This window comes from Scyliorhinus canicula, chromosome 17 (assembly GCF_902713615.1).
Source record: "Scyliorhinus canicula chromosome 17, sScyCan1.1, whole genome shotgun sequence".
NCBI lineage: Eukaryota > Metazoa > Chordata > Chondrichthyes > Carcharhiniformes > Scyliorhinidae > Scyliorhinus > Scyliorhinus canicula.
In genome coordinates, this window is record NC_052162.1 from 19495787 (window position 1) to 19513150 (window position 17364).

Genomic DNA, 17364 nt, shown 5'->3' on the forward strand with positions numbered 1-17364 from the left:
AAATCCAGCCCAATGTATGCCTGTATTTTGGTGATTGAATGCGAATCGGATACCATTTCGAGACAACATTACATCTTCCGAATCCAGGTTACCGAAAGCAGAAGCTTCGGTTGATATAAAGTTTAAAACATAGAAGTGTGGAAAACCGGTTAGATCATTGCTCCGGCAAAAGCAAGTGTCGCAACATCCGTTCAATGTCGACCAAAGCATTGGGAAATGAAGCACCGATGTTGCTGCGGTTACCCTTGCAGCTAGAGGGAGATTGTAAACAAACTTTTTAAACACAGTGACATTTAAATGAAATGAAATGAAAATCGCTTATTGTCACGAGTAGGCTTCAATGAAGTTACTGTGAAAAGCCCCTAGTCGCCACATTCCGGCGCCTGTTCGGGGAGGCTGGTACGGGAATCGAACCGTGCTGCTGGTCTGCTTTAAAAGCCAGCGATTTAGCCCAGCGAGCTAAACCAGCCCTTAAAATAGGGGATGGGTAGTGCATCCATTACCCCCACCCCATTCCACTCTCTTTTTGCAGGGAGGATAGGAAACAATGGTAGCACTTGCAATGTTGGCCTAGTGAGCAGAGCCATGACCAGGATCTGTAGCTGGAACCTGCAATTCTGGCCCACGTGGCTCAGTGCTCATTGAGGTGAGTTCCTTCACTTGTGTCATCCAGGTTCATCAATGATGTGGGGATGGTATGGATTTGAGGCCATTGAGAAGAGCCGAGGAAATCTTTATACTGCATCTTCCAGTAATACCTGATTTTAAATTTTTCTCTTCGTTCGGGGTGTGTGACATGTGTGTGTGTGTGAGAGAAAGTTGCTGAGTGAAAAATGAGTAATTGCTGCCACCTACTGCTCTGGGTATGCCACTACAATTCTATTCCTAACCAGATGTCTTTAGCTGATCTTTCTTGGATTCATCAACATCATATAAAACTGCTTTCACTGAGACTCCATCCCCGATCTCTCCCGCAGTGGAAGAAGAGGAAATCTTCTGATACTGCCTGGAGCTGGTTACTTTTGAAATTGTGCTCAAGGTTTCTATCAAATAAGCTGCTGGTGTCAACACCGTCAATGGGTCTGTGTTTAAAATCCTTCAGGAGAATGGACCCCCCCCCCCCCCCAACAACCACCACAATCTGCACCCCAGATGAGTCTGTTCATGGCACAGGCTGATATGAGTTGGTTTACAATGAGGCTAAGGGAACTGGACCTAATTAGTTTAACCAGCTGTGCATAGCGAGAAAGTGTCTGCGGCCAGCGTTGCCTGTGTTATGTAATTATAAATGCCAATGTAAACATTCCCAAACACACTGCTCCCTCTCTGAATGGAGTGGGGGGGGGGGGGGGCACAAAAACTATATATTAGTTTGTAGTTGAGAAACAGCAGAGCCTCAGCAGTGTGACCAGTAAAGATGGCAGGGATACTGAGAAAGCCGGTGACGTGTGTGGCCTGCAAGATGTGGGAGGTTTTGGATCCACAAGGCAACCAGGACAGCCCATTCCCTTGAAGAGCCCGAGGGTAGGAGTCCTTGAACAGCTGATTTGGATCAGTGACTGTCTCCACTGCGCATCATAGAAGAGGAACAGAGGTTTCTGGAACAGTCGTACCAGACAGTGGTCACTCCACATTGTGATAGGCAGGAGTGTAGGGATGGCAGGAGAGTGGGTGACCATCCGTCGAAAGGATGAGAACGCGTCCAGGAAACCCAGGATTCCTTGAAGTTGTCCGCAAAGCCACCCAAGATGCTGAGAGAGAATATCAGACCAAGCTAGAGTCAGACTTGCGTTACAGACACTCAGCGGTTGTGGCAAGGCCTAAACAACATAACTGTCTAACAAAGCGAAGCCGAGCAGTATCTCTGGCAGCAGCCCACCCCTCCCCGATGGACTCAATGCATTCTATGCTCGGTTCGAGCAGGTAACCAACAATCCGCTGTCGAGTGCCCCAGCAGCCCATAACTCACCCATACCCACCATCACAGCTTCCAAAGTCAGATCGGCCTTCCTGAAAGTGAACCCTCGGATGGCGACGGGTCCGGACGGGATCCGTGGTCATACACTCAGAGCCTGTGCGGACCAGCTGGCAGAGGTATTCGCGGACATCTTTAACCTGTCCCTACTCCACTCCGAGGTCCCCACCTGCTTCAAGAAGACCATCATACCGGTGCCAAAGAAGAACCAGGCAATGTGCCTCAATGACTACCGTCCGGTGGCCCTGACTTCAGTCATAATGAAGTGCTTCAAGAGGTTGGTCATGAAGCGCATCGCCTCCATACACCCAGAACGCCTTGAACCACTGCAATTTGCATACCGTTCCAAAGCAGACGTCATCTCCCTGGCCCTACGCACATCCCGAGAGCATCTCGACAACAAGGACTCCTACATCAGACTCCTATTTATTGCCTTCAACACCATAATCCCAGCCAAGCTCTAAAGCCTAGGACTTGGCGCCAACACCTCCTCCACAATATTCCTCAATACCGGGGCCTGCAAGCCTATGTACTTAGCCCCCTGAACAGGCGCCGAAATGTGGTGACTCGGGGCTTTTCACAGTAACTTCATTGAAGCCTACTTGTGACAATAAGCAATTATTATTATTATTACTATACTCTCCGTACACACACGACTGCGTGGCAAAATTTGATTCCAACTCCATCTACAAGTTTGCTGATGATACGACCAGAGTGGGCCAGATCTCGAATAACGACAAGTCAGAATACAGGAGGGAGATAGAAAATTTAGTGGAGTGGTATAGCGACAACAATCTATCCCTCAATGCCAGCAAAACTAAAGAGCTGGTCATTGACTTCAGGAAGCAAAGTACTGTACACACCCCTGTCAGCATCAACGGGGCTGAGGTGGAGATGGTTAGCTGTTTCAAATTCCTAGAGGTACACATCTCAAAAACTCTGTCCTGGTCCATCAACGTCGATGCTACCTCCAGGAAAGCACAACAGCGCCTATACTTCCTCAGGAAACTAAGGAAATTCAGCATGTCCAGATTAACTTTTACCAACTTTTACACATGCACCATAGAAAGCATCCTATCTGACTGCATCACAGCCTGGTATGGCAACTGCTCGGCCCAAGACCGCAAGAAACTTCAGAGAGTCGTGAACACCACCCAGTCCATCACATGAACCTGCCTTTCATCCATTGACTCCATCTACACCTCCCGCTGCCTGGGGAAAGCGGGCAGCATAATCAAAGACCCCTCCCACCCAGCTTACTCACTCTTCCAACTTCCTCCATCAGGCAGGAGATACAAAAGTTTGAGAACACGCACGAACAGACTCAAAAACAGCTTCTTCCCCGCTGTTACCAGACTCCTAAAGGACCCTCTCACAGACTGACCTCATTAACACTACACCCTGGATGCTTCACCCGATGCCGGTGTTATGTAGTTACATTGTGGACCTTGTGTTGCCCTATTATGTATTTTCTTTTATTTCCTTTTCTTCCCATGTACTTACTGAGCTGTCGAGCTGCTCGCAGAAACATACTTTTCACTGTACCTCGGTACACGTGACAATAACCAAAATCCAACCCAACAGGTATGAAACTTAAGATGTCTTATGAAATGAGTAACACGACTGAGTCAGGGGTAGATGACTCGAGGGAAAACAACAGTACGGTGCCCAAGGTTATTCTGGGAAAAGCGAGGGAAGATGGGAGGCAGATTAGATAAGTGGCAGTAGTGGGTAACTCGGCACTTTGAGGGATAGATAGTCTAGTTTGCAGCTGAGATTGTGATTATGGTCTGATGGGTGCAAGGGTCTGGGACATAATGGATCGGCTGGACAAACTTCTGGAAAGGGAGGGTGAGCAACCAGAGGTTGTGGTTCATGTGGGAACCAACAATATAGGGAGGGACAGTTTCACCGCCTTGCACGACCAGTTTCAGTAGTTAGGGAGTGGGTTGAAACGCAGGACCTCCATGGTAGTAGTCTCAGAAATACCACCTGCGCCAAGCGTTTCACTGTTTTGGCAACGGCAGATCGGGGAGGTAAATGCGTGGCTTGAGGGATGGTGCAGAAGGGAGGGGTGTAGATATTTGGGACATTGGGATCACTTTTGGGAAAGGAGATGGGCCTCACCTGTGCTGAAATGGGACTAATTTCCTGGCTGAGTGGGTAAATAGTGTAGTGGGGGTGCATTTAAACTTGTAACGTGGGGGGGGGGGGGGGGTTGACTAATGGGCCTAGTTCTAGAAGTAGTAATGTGGGCAAAGGAGAGAAGAGGGGGAATAGGGAAAAGCATGTGGGAGAAGGCTTGAGTGAACAAAGAAATGGTCACCTTCCAGGTTCGATTCTGGCCTCGGGTGTGAAGTCTGCACGTTCTCCCCGTAACTGTGTGTGTTTCCTCCAGGTGCCCCGGTTTCCTCCCACAGTCCAAAGATGTGCAGGTTAGCTGGCTTGGCCATGCTAAATTTCCCCTTCATGTCTAATGGTTAGCTGGGGGTCACAGGAATAGGGCGGGGGATTGGGCCAAGGTAACGTGCATTTTCAGAAATCGGTGTCGACTCGATGGGCTGACCAGCCTCCGGCACTGTCGGGATTTGGAGGTTTTTAGCAGAATCCGGAGAGGTAAAAAGGGAGGAGGCGGAGCAGTCTTGGTCAAAGATAGTGGGCGGGATACTCCGGTCTCCGACGGCGAAATCGCGTTTGCCGATCGGCCGGAAAATCCCTGTTGGCGGCCAAATCGGGGGTGGCGCTGATTTTGCGATGCTCCGCCTCCTCCAAAGGGGCGTACTCTAGGAGTACCTCGCCTGCTGTCGGGACGGCTTCAGGACGTTAGCCGAGGCCCTTCCCCGATGTTCCATCCCCGATGGGCCGTGTTCCCGACAGCGTGGGGCGTGTGTGCTATTTTCTTTCGGGAAACCGGCGTGGTTACTTCAGACTGAGTCCAGCACCGCCACAGTCGGGAGGGAGCCAATCCGCAGGCAGGGGGTTGGGGGGCACTGGTGGGGGGTGGTCTGGGGGTGGCGAGCTTGGCCAAAGGGGGGCACTATTTGGCAGGCCGGGTCTGCGCGCGGCTGGCACCATTATCGCTGCCGTGTGCATGCGCAGCCACGGACCCGGCAATTCTCTGGCCTCATCCGCAGCTAGAGCCGGGGGCTCTACATTGCGTGCCCGCTAGCCCCCCCCCCCCCCACCACCACCACCACCACCACCACCACAAGGAGGATCGGTGCAGCTTTTGCGATGTTTTTTTTGGGCATAAAACACCACTGTTCCCACGCTGGCGTAAGCACATAGTCTCCCAAACGGAGGATCCAGCCCAGCGAATAACACTCGAACGCAAGGATGTTCCAGAATTAAAATCAATATGGTTGGAGGTGAGAATTGAGAGGTGACCTTTACTATAGACCTCTAAACAGTGGGATGTGGAAGGGGGGTATTTGTAGGCAGATTATAGAAATGTGCAGGACAAATAGGGTTGAGCTAGTTGGGAATTTCGATTACCCTAAGGTAGACTGGGAGAAGGGTAGAGTGTGGGCCACAGAAGGAGAGAAATTCCTGCAGTGTCTGCAGGAGAACTTTCTGGAACAGTACATTTTCAGTTTTACTGAGGAGGAAGCTGTGCTGGATCTGGTCCTCGGAAATGAGCCAGGCAAGGTGGAGAATGTAGGAGTGGGGAGGAGTTGGGAAATAGCAATCATAATATAATAAGGTTCAATATTAAGTTGGAAAAGGATATAAATTAGTCCCAGACTGGAAAAAGGCAAATTTTAAGGGTCTGAAAGTTGAACTAGAGCAGGTTGATTAGGAACCTATTTTTTTTGTGGATAAAACAGTGAATGAAAACTGGGAGAATTTCAAAGGAGAGATGAAAAGGGTACAAGCTAGGTACGTACTGGCAGCATGGTAGCACAAGTGATTAGCACTGTCGCTTCGCAGCGCCAGGGTCCCAGGTTCGATTCCCGGCTTCGGTCACTGTCTGTGCGGAGTCTGCAGGTTCTCCGCATGTCTGCGTGGGTTTCCTCCGGGTGCTCTGGTTTCCTCCCACAGTCCAAAGACGTGCAGGTTAGGTGGATTGGCCATGCTAAATTACCCTTAGTGTCCAAAAAAGGTTAGTTAGGAGGTATTATTGGGTTACGGGGATAGGGTGGAAGGGAGGGCTTAAGTGGGTTGGTGCAGACTCGATGGGCCGAATGGCCTCCTTCTGCACTGTATGTTCTATGTACCCATGAGAAATAAAGACGGGGAGATGGGGCGTGTGGGGGGCGGAAGCTCCGCCCCCCCTTGGCACCAGGATCGGAAATATCAGGCAGAGAATCGGGCGTCCGGCCAAAATCTAGGTTGATGCCACCGCTATGCTCCGGCCCCGGTGGGATTGGGGTTCACGTCCTCGAGCCCACTTAGTGGGTCAGGCACCGCATTCTTCTGCCCTGCATGGTCCTCTGGACCTGGAATCACATTGGCAGGATTTACAACAGGTCTCACCAAATGTGAGCTTGACGTGGTGGACCTTGCGGTGGCCCAACGGAGTAACTCCTTCAGAGCATTCTCGCGAGATTCAAAGGCCTCGTCGCGTTAGCAAGTCGGGCGCGACAAGGCCATTAAATTGCACCCTCTGTTTCCAGTAGTTGGTAAGTCAGTGACAAGGGGGTCACAGTTTCAAGGTGGTCAGCAAGAGAGCTGGGAGTGAGATGAGGAGAAATGTCTTCACTCAGAGAGTTGTTGTGGTTTGGAATGTGCTGCTTAGGAGAGTGGTGGAGGTGGATTCCGTAGGAGGTTTCAAAAGAGCTGGATAGTGATGAATTTAGAGGGCTACGAAGATAGGGTTAGGGAATGCGAGTAGGTAGCTCTTTCTAAGCCAGTGCAGATATGATGGGCCAAATGGCCTCCTTCTGTACTGTACAATTCTATGATTCCAGTTCCACAGGTTCCCGTAACTCCCGCGCATCTCCTCCAAAGGCTCATAACTAAGCTCAGGTGATGAACATTGGACTGTTCAATCCCAACATCTGTAAACACGCACGTTCCACAGGAGTGACTGAACACATATCAGTGGACGGGGGGGAGGGGGACACCTCACCTCACTTCACCTCACCCCAGCTCACCTCACCTCACCTCACATTCTTCACGATATCCCCAAGTGTTTTGCAGCTGATTTCTTTGAAATGTAGTCACAAATGAAAACAATAACCTGACACTGAATGATAGAGGTGAACAAAGTTCCAGGTTTAGCCATTGTGTCAGTCAGGGCACAAGTGAGTAATGTACTTGTCTCCAAGTCATTGGGGGCTGGTTTAGCACAGGGCTAAATCGCTGGCTTTGAAAGCAGACCAAGGCAGGCCAGCAGCACGGTTCAATTCCCGTATCAGCCTCCCCGAACAGGTGCCGGAATGTGGCGACTAGGGGCGTTTCGCAGTAACTTCATTTGAAGCCCACTTGTGAGAATAAGCGATTTTCACTTATTGTATTTGTTGATTTTATGGTCATAGAATGGTCGTGGCATGGAAGAAGGCCCCTTGTGTCTTTTGGCTTTCAGCAAGAGCAGCGCTCTGTATCTCACTCCACCACCCTTTCCCTGTAACCCTCCAATTATTTTCTTTTTAGATAATATTCCAATTCCCCTTTGAACGCCACAATTGAATCTGCTTCCACCACACCCTCAGGCAGCGCATTCCAGACCTAAACACTCAATGTGTAAAAAAAAAAAATGTTTTGTTGTGCTTTTGAAATTTGGCATTCTTGTGTTTGTCCTGCTGTGCTTAAGATGAAAAGCTTCAGCAAATCTCTGGCCGCGATTCTCCGCAAATGCGGCGAGTCGTAAAGGCTGCCGTGAAACTGGCCGTGTTTCACGGCAGCCTCCGCGCCTCCTCCCAGGACCCGATTCTCCCCCCCGGGTGGGGCTAGCAGCGTGGCTCCGTGAAGCACGACATCGCGGGCTTAGCGACCGTCGCTAAGTCCGCGCGCCAAGCATCACGGCGGCTGACGCGCACGATGACGTCACCCGCGCATGCGCAGGTTGGACGGCTCCAACCCGCGCATGCGCGGATGACGTCATCACGCAGATGCGTCAAACTCGCGCATGCGCGGGCTGTCATGCCCCTCAGCCGCCCCGCGGACTGATCCTGCGGGGCGGCGGAAGAACAAATAGTGCGCGGGTATCGGACCCGCTGCCCGCGATCGGTGCCCACCGATCGCAGGCCCATGCCACCCTTGGCACGGTCGTGGTGTGGCCGTGCCACTCGTGCCATGGTTGTCCGGGACGGCACTTTGCGGCCGTTTTCACGAACGGTAAGAGCAGGTGTGTTTGCGTTCGTGAAAACGGCCGGAAAGGCCTGGGAACTCGGCCCATCGGCCTGGGGAGAATCGCTGTTCGCCGTAAAAAACGGCGAGCAGCGATTCGTGTCGTGGGGCGGCCGGGTGGGGGGGGGGAGAATAGCGGGAGGGTGGGAAAAATGTCGGCAAGGCCCTCCCACTATTCTCCGACCCGTCGTGGGCAGCGGAGAATGCCCAAAATTTAAAAATAAAAAAAATTTTCTTCATGTTGCCGTTGCTTCTTTTGCCGAACAGCTGAAATCGGTGTCCTCTGGTTCTTGATCCTTTCTCCAATGGGAAGGTTCTTTTCCCTATCTACTCTGTCAAGACCCCTCATCATTTTGAATACCTCTATCAAATCGCTTCCTAATCATCCCTTTTCCAAGGAGAATAGTCCCATTTCTCCGATCTATCTACATGAATGAAATCCCTCATTCCTGGAACCATTCGTAATGTGGGAGACTCTGCAGCCAATCAGCACACGAAGAGCAACTCGATGGTGATGGGATGATCCGGTTGATTCTAGTTAAGGATCCAGTTGAGCGTACCGGAAAAGCTCCCCTGCTCTTCTTCGAAATAGGGGCTCCGTTGCATCTACCAGGCAGGGCCCTGTTTTAACATCTCGTTGAAAGACGTAGCAGCTCTTCATTGCCGCACTGGAGAGTCAGCCTCGAGGCTCTGGAGTGGGGTTTGAACCCATTGCCTCCTGACTTGGAGACGAGTACATTACTCACTTGGGCCCTGACTGACACAATGGCCAAACCTGGGACCTTGTTCACCTCTATCATTCAGTATCAGGTTATTGTTTTCATCTGTGTGCCTCTCTCAAAGAAAAGGAGAGTAACTCCTACCACCCCCTCTGTTTATTACCTCGCCCAAGCTATATGAGCAGAAAGAGTCATTGTGGAAGGGTTGGTGCTGTTACAAATCCAGTAATGTACTGGAATGAGCCAAGACGTTTCATCAAAAATGCCTCTTTGCAATCCAATATTAACAGCCCATTAAAACCTAAAGTAGGTCTCCTTGCAGCATCCTGGCTGGGCCTGTGCACTCCGCTGGAAACATAGTGCATCTGGCTTTAGCTCAAATAACCATCTTAAGAGAAAGCATGCGAGTGTGCTGGTTACAGAACCATGATTGATTCCCAGAATGTGTCTCGAATGTGGAATGTTGGCCTGTAACACATACATTAAAAAAAAGAGAAAGATTCTGCTTTGTATAATCAAGACGAGACGACACAGAAGAAGCCCTTCTGCAGATGGGGGAAGCAGTGGGACTGCTGACGGCACTCGCTAATGGAAGAGTTGGAAAAGTGCATTGAATAGTTTGCATCCAGTCCTGGAGTGGTTTTTTGCATTGCAAGGCTGGAAAATAACTAGTACTAGTTCTCTGCCTGAAAACTGTTTTATCTGCAACCTATATCCATCCTCTCCAAATGCAGAAACAGAACTATTGAACATGCTTGAGGTTATGTCCTCACTTGATGTGAAATCTGCGTTTAGAACCTTGCTTGTCCATAGTTTGTCGTTGTGATTACAAGTTTCAACAAGAGAAGTCTGCGGTGACTTCGACAGACTCGAGTCAACTTTCCATGTAGGCCAATGCAGAGCAACCCTACGCTGTGATGTTAATTCGTTAAAGCTGGCTGATTTCTGTTTACAATTGCCCGGTTTAAGGTTCCAGACCATTTTCTGTTGAGGCTGGTGTGCATTACAATGTTTGTGTTGTAACAGGAATGTAAGTGATTGTGTGAAGCAGTAGCAGTCACTGCAAGCAAGACTGGACAGTGTGTGTTTCAGTGTGAGAAGTGAAAGCATTTGAGTGAGGCTTCAAGTCAAAGACTTGCTTGCTTCTTCGGTAGGGTGCAAAAGGCCCCAGATCGCTTTGGAAACAGGCAGGTGAGTTTTTCGTTGCCCACTGCCGGTTAAGTCAGCATTTGTTGCCCAGCCCCAGTTGTACTTGAGAAGGTGGTGGTGAGCCGCCTTCTTAATCTACTGCAGTGCTGTGGTACAGGTATACCCACAGTTTTGTTCGGGAGGGAGTTCCAGGATTTTGACCAGGTGACATTGAAGGAATGACGATATATTTCCAAGTCAGGATAGTGAGTAACTTGGAGGGAAAATTGCAGGCGGTGGGGTTCCTCGGTATGTGCTGTACTTGTCCTTCTAGATGGCAGCGGTCTTGGGTTTAGAAGGTGCCTAAGGAACCTTGGTGAACGTAGAACATAGAACATTACAGCGCAGTACAGGCCCTTCGGCCCTCGATGTTGCGCCAACCTGTGAAACCCCTCTAAAGCCCATTTACACTATTCCCTTATCGTCCATATGTCTATCCAATGACCATTTGAATGCCCTTAGTGTTGGCGAGTCCACTACTGTTGGTGAGTTCTTGCAGTGCATCTTCTAGATGGTACACACTGCTGCCACTGTTTGTCGGTGGGGGAGGAATGAATATTTGTGGTAGGCATGCCAATCAAGCGGGCTTCTTTGTCCTGGATGGTGATGAGCTTCTGAGTGTTGTGGGAGATACACTCATCCAGTCAAGTGGAGAATATTTCATTGCCATCATGACTTGTACCTTGTTGATGATGGACAGGCTTTGGGGGGGTCAGGAGGTGCGTTACACGCTGCAGGATTCCTTGCCTTTAACCTGCTCTGGTTGGCAAAGTATTTCTATAGCTTGTCCAGTTCAGTTTCTGGTGATGGTATCCCCCAGGATGTTGGTGGTGGGGAATTCACTAATGGTAATGCCAATTAATGACATGGGGCAATGGTTAGGTCGTCTTGTTGGAAATGGTCATTGCCTGGTGTGAATGTTACTTGCCACTTGTCAGCCCAAGCATGGATATTGTCACGGTCTTGCTGAATTTGAACATGAACTGCTTCATGATCTGAGGAATCGTGAATGGTGCTGAACATTGTGCAGTCATACGAACTTAGAAACATAGAAAATAGAAGCAGGAGGAGGCCACTTGGTCCTTCGGGCCTGCTAAGCCATTCATTATGGTCATGGCTGATCATTAAGTTCAATACCCTGTGCCCGCATCTTCCCCCCCCCCCATATCTCTTGAACCCTTTAACCCCAAGAGCTATATCTGATTCCTTCTTGTTACACAACGTTGTGGCCTCAACTATTTTCTGTGGCAGTGAATTCCACAGATTCACCACTGTCTGGTGAAGAAATTCCTCCTCACCTCAGTCCTACACGGTTTACCCATTATCCTCAAACTATGACCTCTAATTCTGAACTCCCCCACCATCGGGAATATTCTTTCTGAATCTACCCTGTCTAACCCTGTTAGAATTTTGTAAGTTTCTTTGACATCCCTTTTCACACTTCTAAACTCCAATGAATATAATCCTAACCAATTTAGTCTCTCCTCATATGACAGTCCCACCATCCCAGGAATCAGCCTGGTAAACCTTCGCTGCACTCCCTCCATAGCAAGAACATCCTTCCTCAGATAAGGACACCAAAACTGGACACAATACTCTAGGTGTGGCTTCACCAATGCCCTATACAATTGCAGTAAACCATCTCTATTCCTTTCCTCAAATCCTCTCGCTATGAAGGCCAACATACCATTTGCCTTCTTTACTGCCTGCTGTGTCTGCTTGCTTACTTTCAGTGACTGATCCACAAGGACACCAAGGTCTCGCTGAGTATCCATCTCTCTCAATTTACATCCATTCAAATAATAATCTGCCTTCCTACTTTTGCTACCGAAGCTGTAGTTTATGATAGAAGGAAGGTTATTGATGAAGCATCTGAAGATGGTTGGGCCAAGGACATTACCCTGAGGAACTCCTGCTGTGATGTCCTGGAGCTGAGGAGCCCGTTAACTCCTACTTTGTCTTCTCTAATTGCAGGAAATCATACAGGTCACCCAACCATGCTGCTACCCCCCGGTGGCGATGCCGACCACCACTCCAGCAAAGTTTGCTGCTGTGCAATCAGAGAGGCGAAGACCAAGACATCGGCCTTCCTCAACTGTTTAAAAGTTGGTCATGAAATGCTTTAAAGCACCCCATAATAGGCTTTGTTCCAGCACATTTCTGGGTCCTTCCCTTTTTGTTGCTTTGATCACTTCTAGAATGTTCTGTATGATGCTAGTTATGTCTGTCTGCAGACAGTGATGCCTTTATCATCACTGAACCCTACTCAACCAGTGATGAAAAGACTCTCTTCCACACCCAAAGTCCAGGAGAGGCTGAATGGGCTACTCCAGTTCCAATGTCCCAGTTTTGACCTCGGTCACTGGCTGGTTAGTTGATCACAGCTGGTGATGTTTTGTGAAAAATGGCCTTGGTGCCCTTGGTTAGGGAAGCTAGATGTCTAGGTCTTCATAGCTATACAATGATCCAAACAAGAAAGAGTCCTCATTTGAGGATAGAATTCTCCAGTCACACAAGCTGCCAGCTTGCATTGTTCAGGTTAATGATTAGGAATCCTGGACAACACCAGGCAATTCCATCCTTAATTGTGAGAGGAGATGGTGGGGAGATATTAATATGTTACGGGAGAATCTTTCCTGAGTTAACCAACTATTGTCTCTCTGTTTCTGATTTCCAGATCTACATCACACCGAATGCAAAACCAGAGCAAAGTATGTAACCCAGTCTTTTTTGTTTACTTTTGACCATTTTGAAATTCTGCACTGGAGATTAAATCATGAGACTAATTGTGAATCCTCACTGGTTTTAATTCTTTTCTTGCACAGTGCAACTGAATGAACTTGGCTCAAAGTTTGTGAAGAGATGTATTAATGCTGTGGAGACCAAAGGTGGGAAAATTAGCATTTTGTTCCCATTATTAATAAATCCCAATCGAATGTCAATCCAGTGTTAGAATGTGAAAGGAGCCCACTGTGCAGATTTGTCCTTGTCCCTCGCACAGGCCCTCATCCAACCCAACACTAACCCACTGCATCACCCACTTAACCCACTCCAAGAGCTAGATTTATACCAGGCTTGAGCATGAATCACACTGTTTCTCCAGTCCTGCTTCCTACCATTCCATTCCTCCATTAAAAGAATTGTTATATTACCATGTGTAATATATATATTACTCTTTTTATCTAGCCGAGTTGTTGAAATATAGCCGGAGTCTTCCAATGATGATAAAGTAATTTATGGAGTAATATAAAATAGTCTTGTGAGTTCTTTTTACTTAAGACTGAACTAGTAAAACAAACAACTGTAGAATAAACTAACTAAATTATATGATACAATACTCTGATAACTAATAACTATTTATTTCTAGCTTTCTCACTTCTCTTCCCTCTGCAATCCTGACACACACTCCTGTAGGAAAGAGCGGGAAAACATTTATCTAATAGGTCCTAATAGTGTGGCCATCTCGTGTTCAATTGCCTGTACTTGCTTAACATAATGTGGAGATGCCGGCGTTGGACTGGGGTGAGCACAGTAAGAAGTCTTGCAACACCAGGTTAAAGTCCAACAGGTTTGTTTCAAACACTAGCTTTCGGAGCACTCCTCCTCCCTCAGGTGAACATAGCTTAACATAGCCTGATCATGTATTGCTTCATTCAGAGGTCACTACAAGAATAAGCTTCCTTTTTATCTTGATGGATACAATGATCTCATCTGAGGAATTAAAGGCTACTGATTTTTAATGTTCAGCCCTATTTTAATGAAATATTGAATTTGGATTTATTTGCTCTTTGCAGGAATCACCACAGAAGGTGTTTACAGAACTGTTGGCAGCAATCTCCAAGTCCAGAAGCTCCTATCTCAGTATTTTGGTGAGAACACAATTTAATAAGAAAGTTGATGCCCGCTGACACTCACTCGCTTGTCATTACTGCACCACCTGTTCTGGGGAATTGGACTGGGCTGGGCACCATCTACACCCCAGTGTCAGGAACTGGCAATATACTGATCTTTGGGATTTTACCTCCGATGTCCTGTGGTGGGGACGGAGGGGGTGGGGGGGTGTCGGGTCCGGCTGACTCTCGTACGCTCGGCCACTCGCACTGTTTCTGTTCAAAGTTCCAAGGTGTTGAATTTTCCCCGAGTTCTTTTTTCCTCCGAGCCACAAAAGGGTTCGGAGAGGCCCGAGGCGATTGGTGAACTTTACAATTCAAATTCTCCGACACTCTCAGCCTGGCCTTTGGCAGGGGTTGAAGTGTTATTCAAAAAAACAAATCTTAACGTTAATTAATTCCAGTTCAATTCCCTTTTCTCTTATTCACAGTTTTGTTATGATCCGTATTTATATATTTTTTTTAAAAGTGAGGGAGGGGGGGGCACATCTGAGAATTTGGAAGGAAAACCTGATGAGGAAGGTCTGGACTCTGGGCAGGGATGATGCATTCTGCTGCAGTGTATTAAAGACGGTGCAAATCCTTGCATTTAAGTATGAAACCTCCTGAGGTGTTTCAGCAGGACGGATTTGACATCGAACCAGATTAGGAGATATTACGACAGGTAGCAGGGTAGCATGGTGGTTAGCATAAATGCTTCACAGCTCCAGGGTCCCAGGTTCGATTCCCGGCTGGGTCACTGTCTGTGCGGAGTCTGCACGTCCTCCCCGTGTGTGCGTGGGTTTCCTCCGGGTGCTCCGGTTTCCTCCCACAGTCCAAAGATGTGTGGGTTAGGTGGATTGGCCATGCTAAATTGCCCGTAGTGTCCTAAAAAATAAGGTTAAGGGGGGGATGTTGGGTTACGGGTATAGGGTGGATACGTGGGTTTGAGTGGGATGATCATTGCTCGGCACAACATTGAGGGCCGAAGGGCCTGTTCTGTGCTGTACTGTTCTATGTACTCGGTCATAAAGGGAACATTTCGAGGAATAAAGAGAGGTGAAGAGGTTTAGGGAAGGAGTTCCAGAGCTTAGGACTTTGACAATTAATAATCGTTATTATTGTCAGAAATAGGCTTACTATAACACTGCAATGAAATTAATGTGAAAAGCCCCTAGTCGCCATATTCTGGCACCTGTTCGGGTACACGAGAGAGAGAATTCAGAATGTCCAATTCACCGAACAGCACGTCTTTTGGGACTTGTGGGAGGAAATTGGAGCACCCGGAGGAAACCAACGTAGACACGGGGAGAACGTGCAGACTCCGCACAGACAGCGACCCAAGCCGGGAATAGAACCTGGTACCCTTGCGTTGCAAAGCAACAGTGCTAACCATTGTGCTGCCGCGCCGCCCACTGTGCTGCCGTGCCCCCCACTGTGCTGCCGTGCCCCCCACTGTGCTGCCGTGCCGCCCACTGTGCTGCCGTGCCCCCCACTGTGCTGCCGTGCCCCCCACTGTGCTGCCGTGCCGCCCACTGTGCTGCCGTGCCCCCCACTGTGCTGCCGTGCCCCCACTGTGCTACCGTGCCACCCCCACTGTGCTGCCGTGCCCCCCACTGTGCTGCCGTGCCCCCCACTGTGCTGCCGTGCCCCCCACTGTGCTGCCGTGCCCCCCACTGTGCTGCCGTGCCCCCCACTGTGCTGCCGTGCCCCCCACTGTGCTGCCCTGCTGTGCCCCCCACTGTGCTGCCGTGCCCCCCACTGTGCTGCCGTGCCCCCCACTGTGCTGCCGTGCCCCCCACTGTGCTGCCGTGCCCCCCACTGTGCTGCCGTGCCCCCCACTGTGCTGCCGTGCCCCCCACTGTGCTGCCGTGCCCCCCACTGTGCTGCCGTGCCCCCCACTGTGCTGCCGTGGCCCCCACTGTGCTGCCGTGCCCCCCACTGTGCTGCCGTGCCCCCCACTGTGCTGCCGTGCCCCCCACTGTGCTGCCGTGCCCCCCACTGTGCTGCCGTGCCCCCCACTGTGCTGCCGTGCCCCCCACTGTGCTGCCGTGCCCCCCACTGTGCTGCCGTGCCCCCCACTGTGCTGCCGTGCCCCCCACTGTGCTGCCGTGCCCCCCACTGTGCTGCCGTGCCCCCCACTGTGCTGCCGTGCCCCCCACTGTGCTACCGTGCTGCCCCCACTGTGCTACCGTGCTGCCCCCACTGTGCTGCCGTGCCCCCCACTGTGCTGCCGTGCCCCCCACTGTGCTGCCGTGCCCCCCACTGTGCTGCCCACTGTGCTGATGTGCCCCCCACTGTGCTGCCGTGCCCCCCACTGTGCTGCCCACTGTGCTGCCGTGCCCCCCACTGTGCTGCCCACTGTGCTGATGTGCCCCCCACTGTGCTGCCGTGCCCCCCACTGTGCTGCCGTGCCCCCCACTGTGCTGCCGTGCCCCCCACTGTGCTGCCGTGCCCCCCACTGTGCTGCCGTGCCCCCCACTGTGCTGCCGTGCCCCCCACTGTGCTGCCGTGCCCCCCACTGTGCTGCCGTGCCCCCCACTGTGCTGCCGTGCCCCCCACTGTGCTGCCGTGCCCCCCACTGTGCTGCCGTGCCCCCCACTGTGCTGCCGTGCCCCCCACTGTGCTGCCGTGCCCCCCACTGTGCTGCCGTGCCCCCCACTCTGCTGCCGTGCCCCCCACTCTGCTGCCGTGCCCCCCACTCTGCTGCCGTGCCCCCCACTCTGCTGCCGTGCCGCCCACTCTGCTGCCGTGCCGCCCACTCTGCTGCCGTGCCCCCCACTGTGCTGCCGTGCCGCCCACTCTGCTGCCGTGCCGCCCACTCTGCTGCCGTGCCCCCCACTGTGCTGCCGTGCCCCCCACTCTGCTGCCGTGCCCCCCACTGTGCTGCCGTGCCCCCCACTGTGCTGCCGTGCCCCCCACTGTGCTGCCGTGCCCCCCACTGTGCTGCCGTGCCCCCCACTGTGCTGCCGGATTCTCCCTACCCGGCAGGGCAGGGGGTCCCGGCGGGACCGAGTGGCTGAACCACTCCGGCGTCGGGTCTCCCCAAAGCAGCGGAATTCTCCGCACCTTTAGGGGCTAGGCCTGCGCCAGAGTGGCTCCCGCTCCGCCGACCGTCACGAACGGCCTTTGGCGCCCCGGCGGCCGGCGGAAGTCCGCGCATGCACCGGCGCGTCAGCGACTGCTGACGTCACCACCGGCGCATGCGCAGGGGAGGGGGGTCTCTTCCCCCTCAGGGGAGGGGGGGCGGAAGAAAAAGAGTGCCCCCACGGCACAGGTCTGCCCGCCGACTGGTGGGCCCCGATCGTGGGCCAGGCCACCA

The 17364-nt window shown here is 51.2% G+C and overlaps 1 protein-coding gene across 4 annotated transcripts in view; it reads left to right on the plus strand.

Annotated features, from left to right (window-relative positions):
• LOC119952435 (oligophrenin-1-like) overlaps positions 1-17364 on the plus strand; it is a 205463-nt gene that overhangs the window by 111379 nt on the left and 76720 nt on the right. For all 4 annotated transcript variants that reach the window (XM_038776185.1, XM_038776182.1, XM_038776183.1 and 1 more), the window contains exons 12-14: positions 12851-12884; positions 12999-13061; positions 13968-14042. In XM_038776185.1, coding sequence (XP_038632113.1) covers positions 12851-12884; positions 12999-13061; positions 13968-14042 — 172 coding nt within the window. The remainder of the gene's footprint in view (positions 1-12850; positions 12885-12998; positions 13062-13967; positions 14043-17364) is intronic.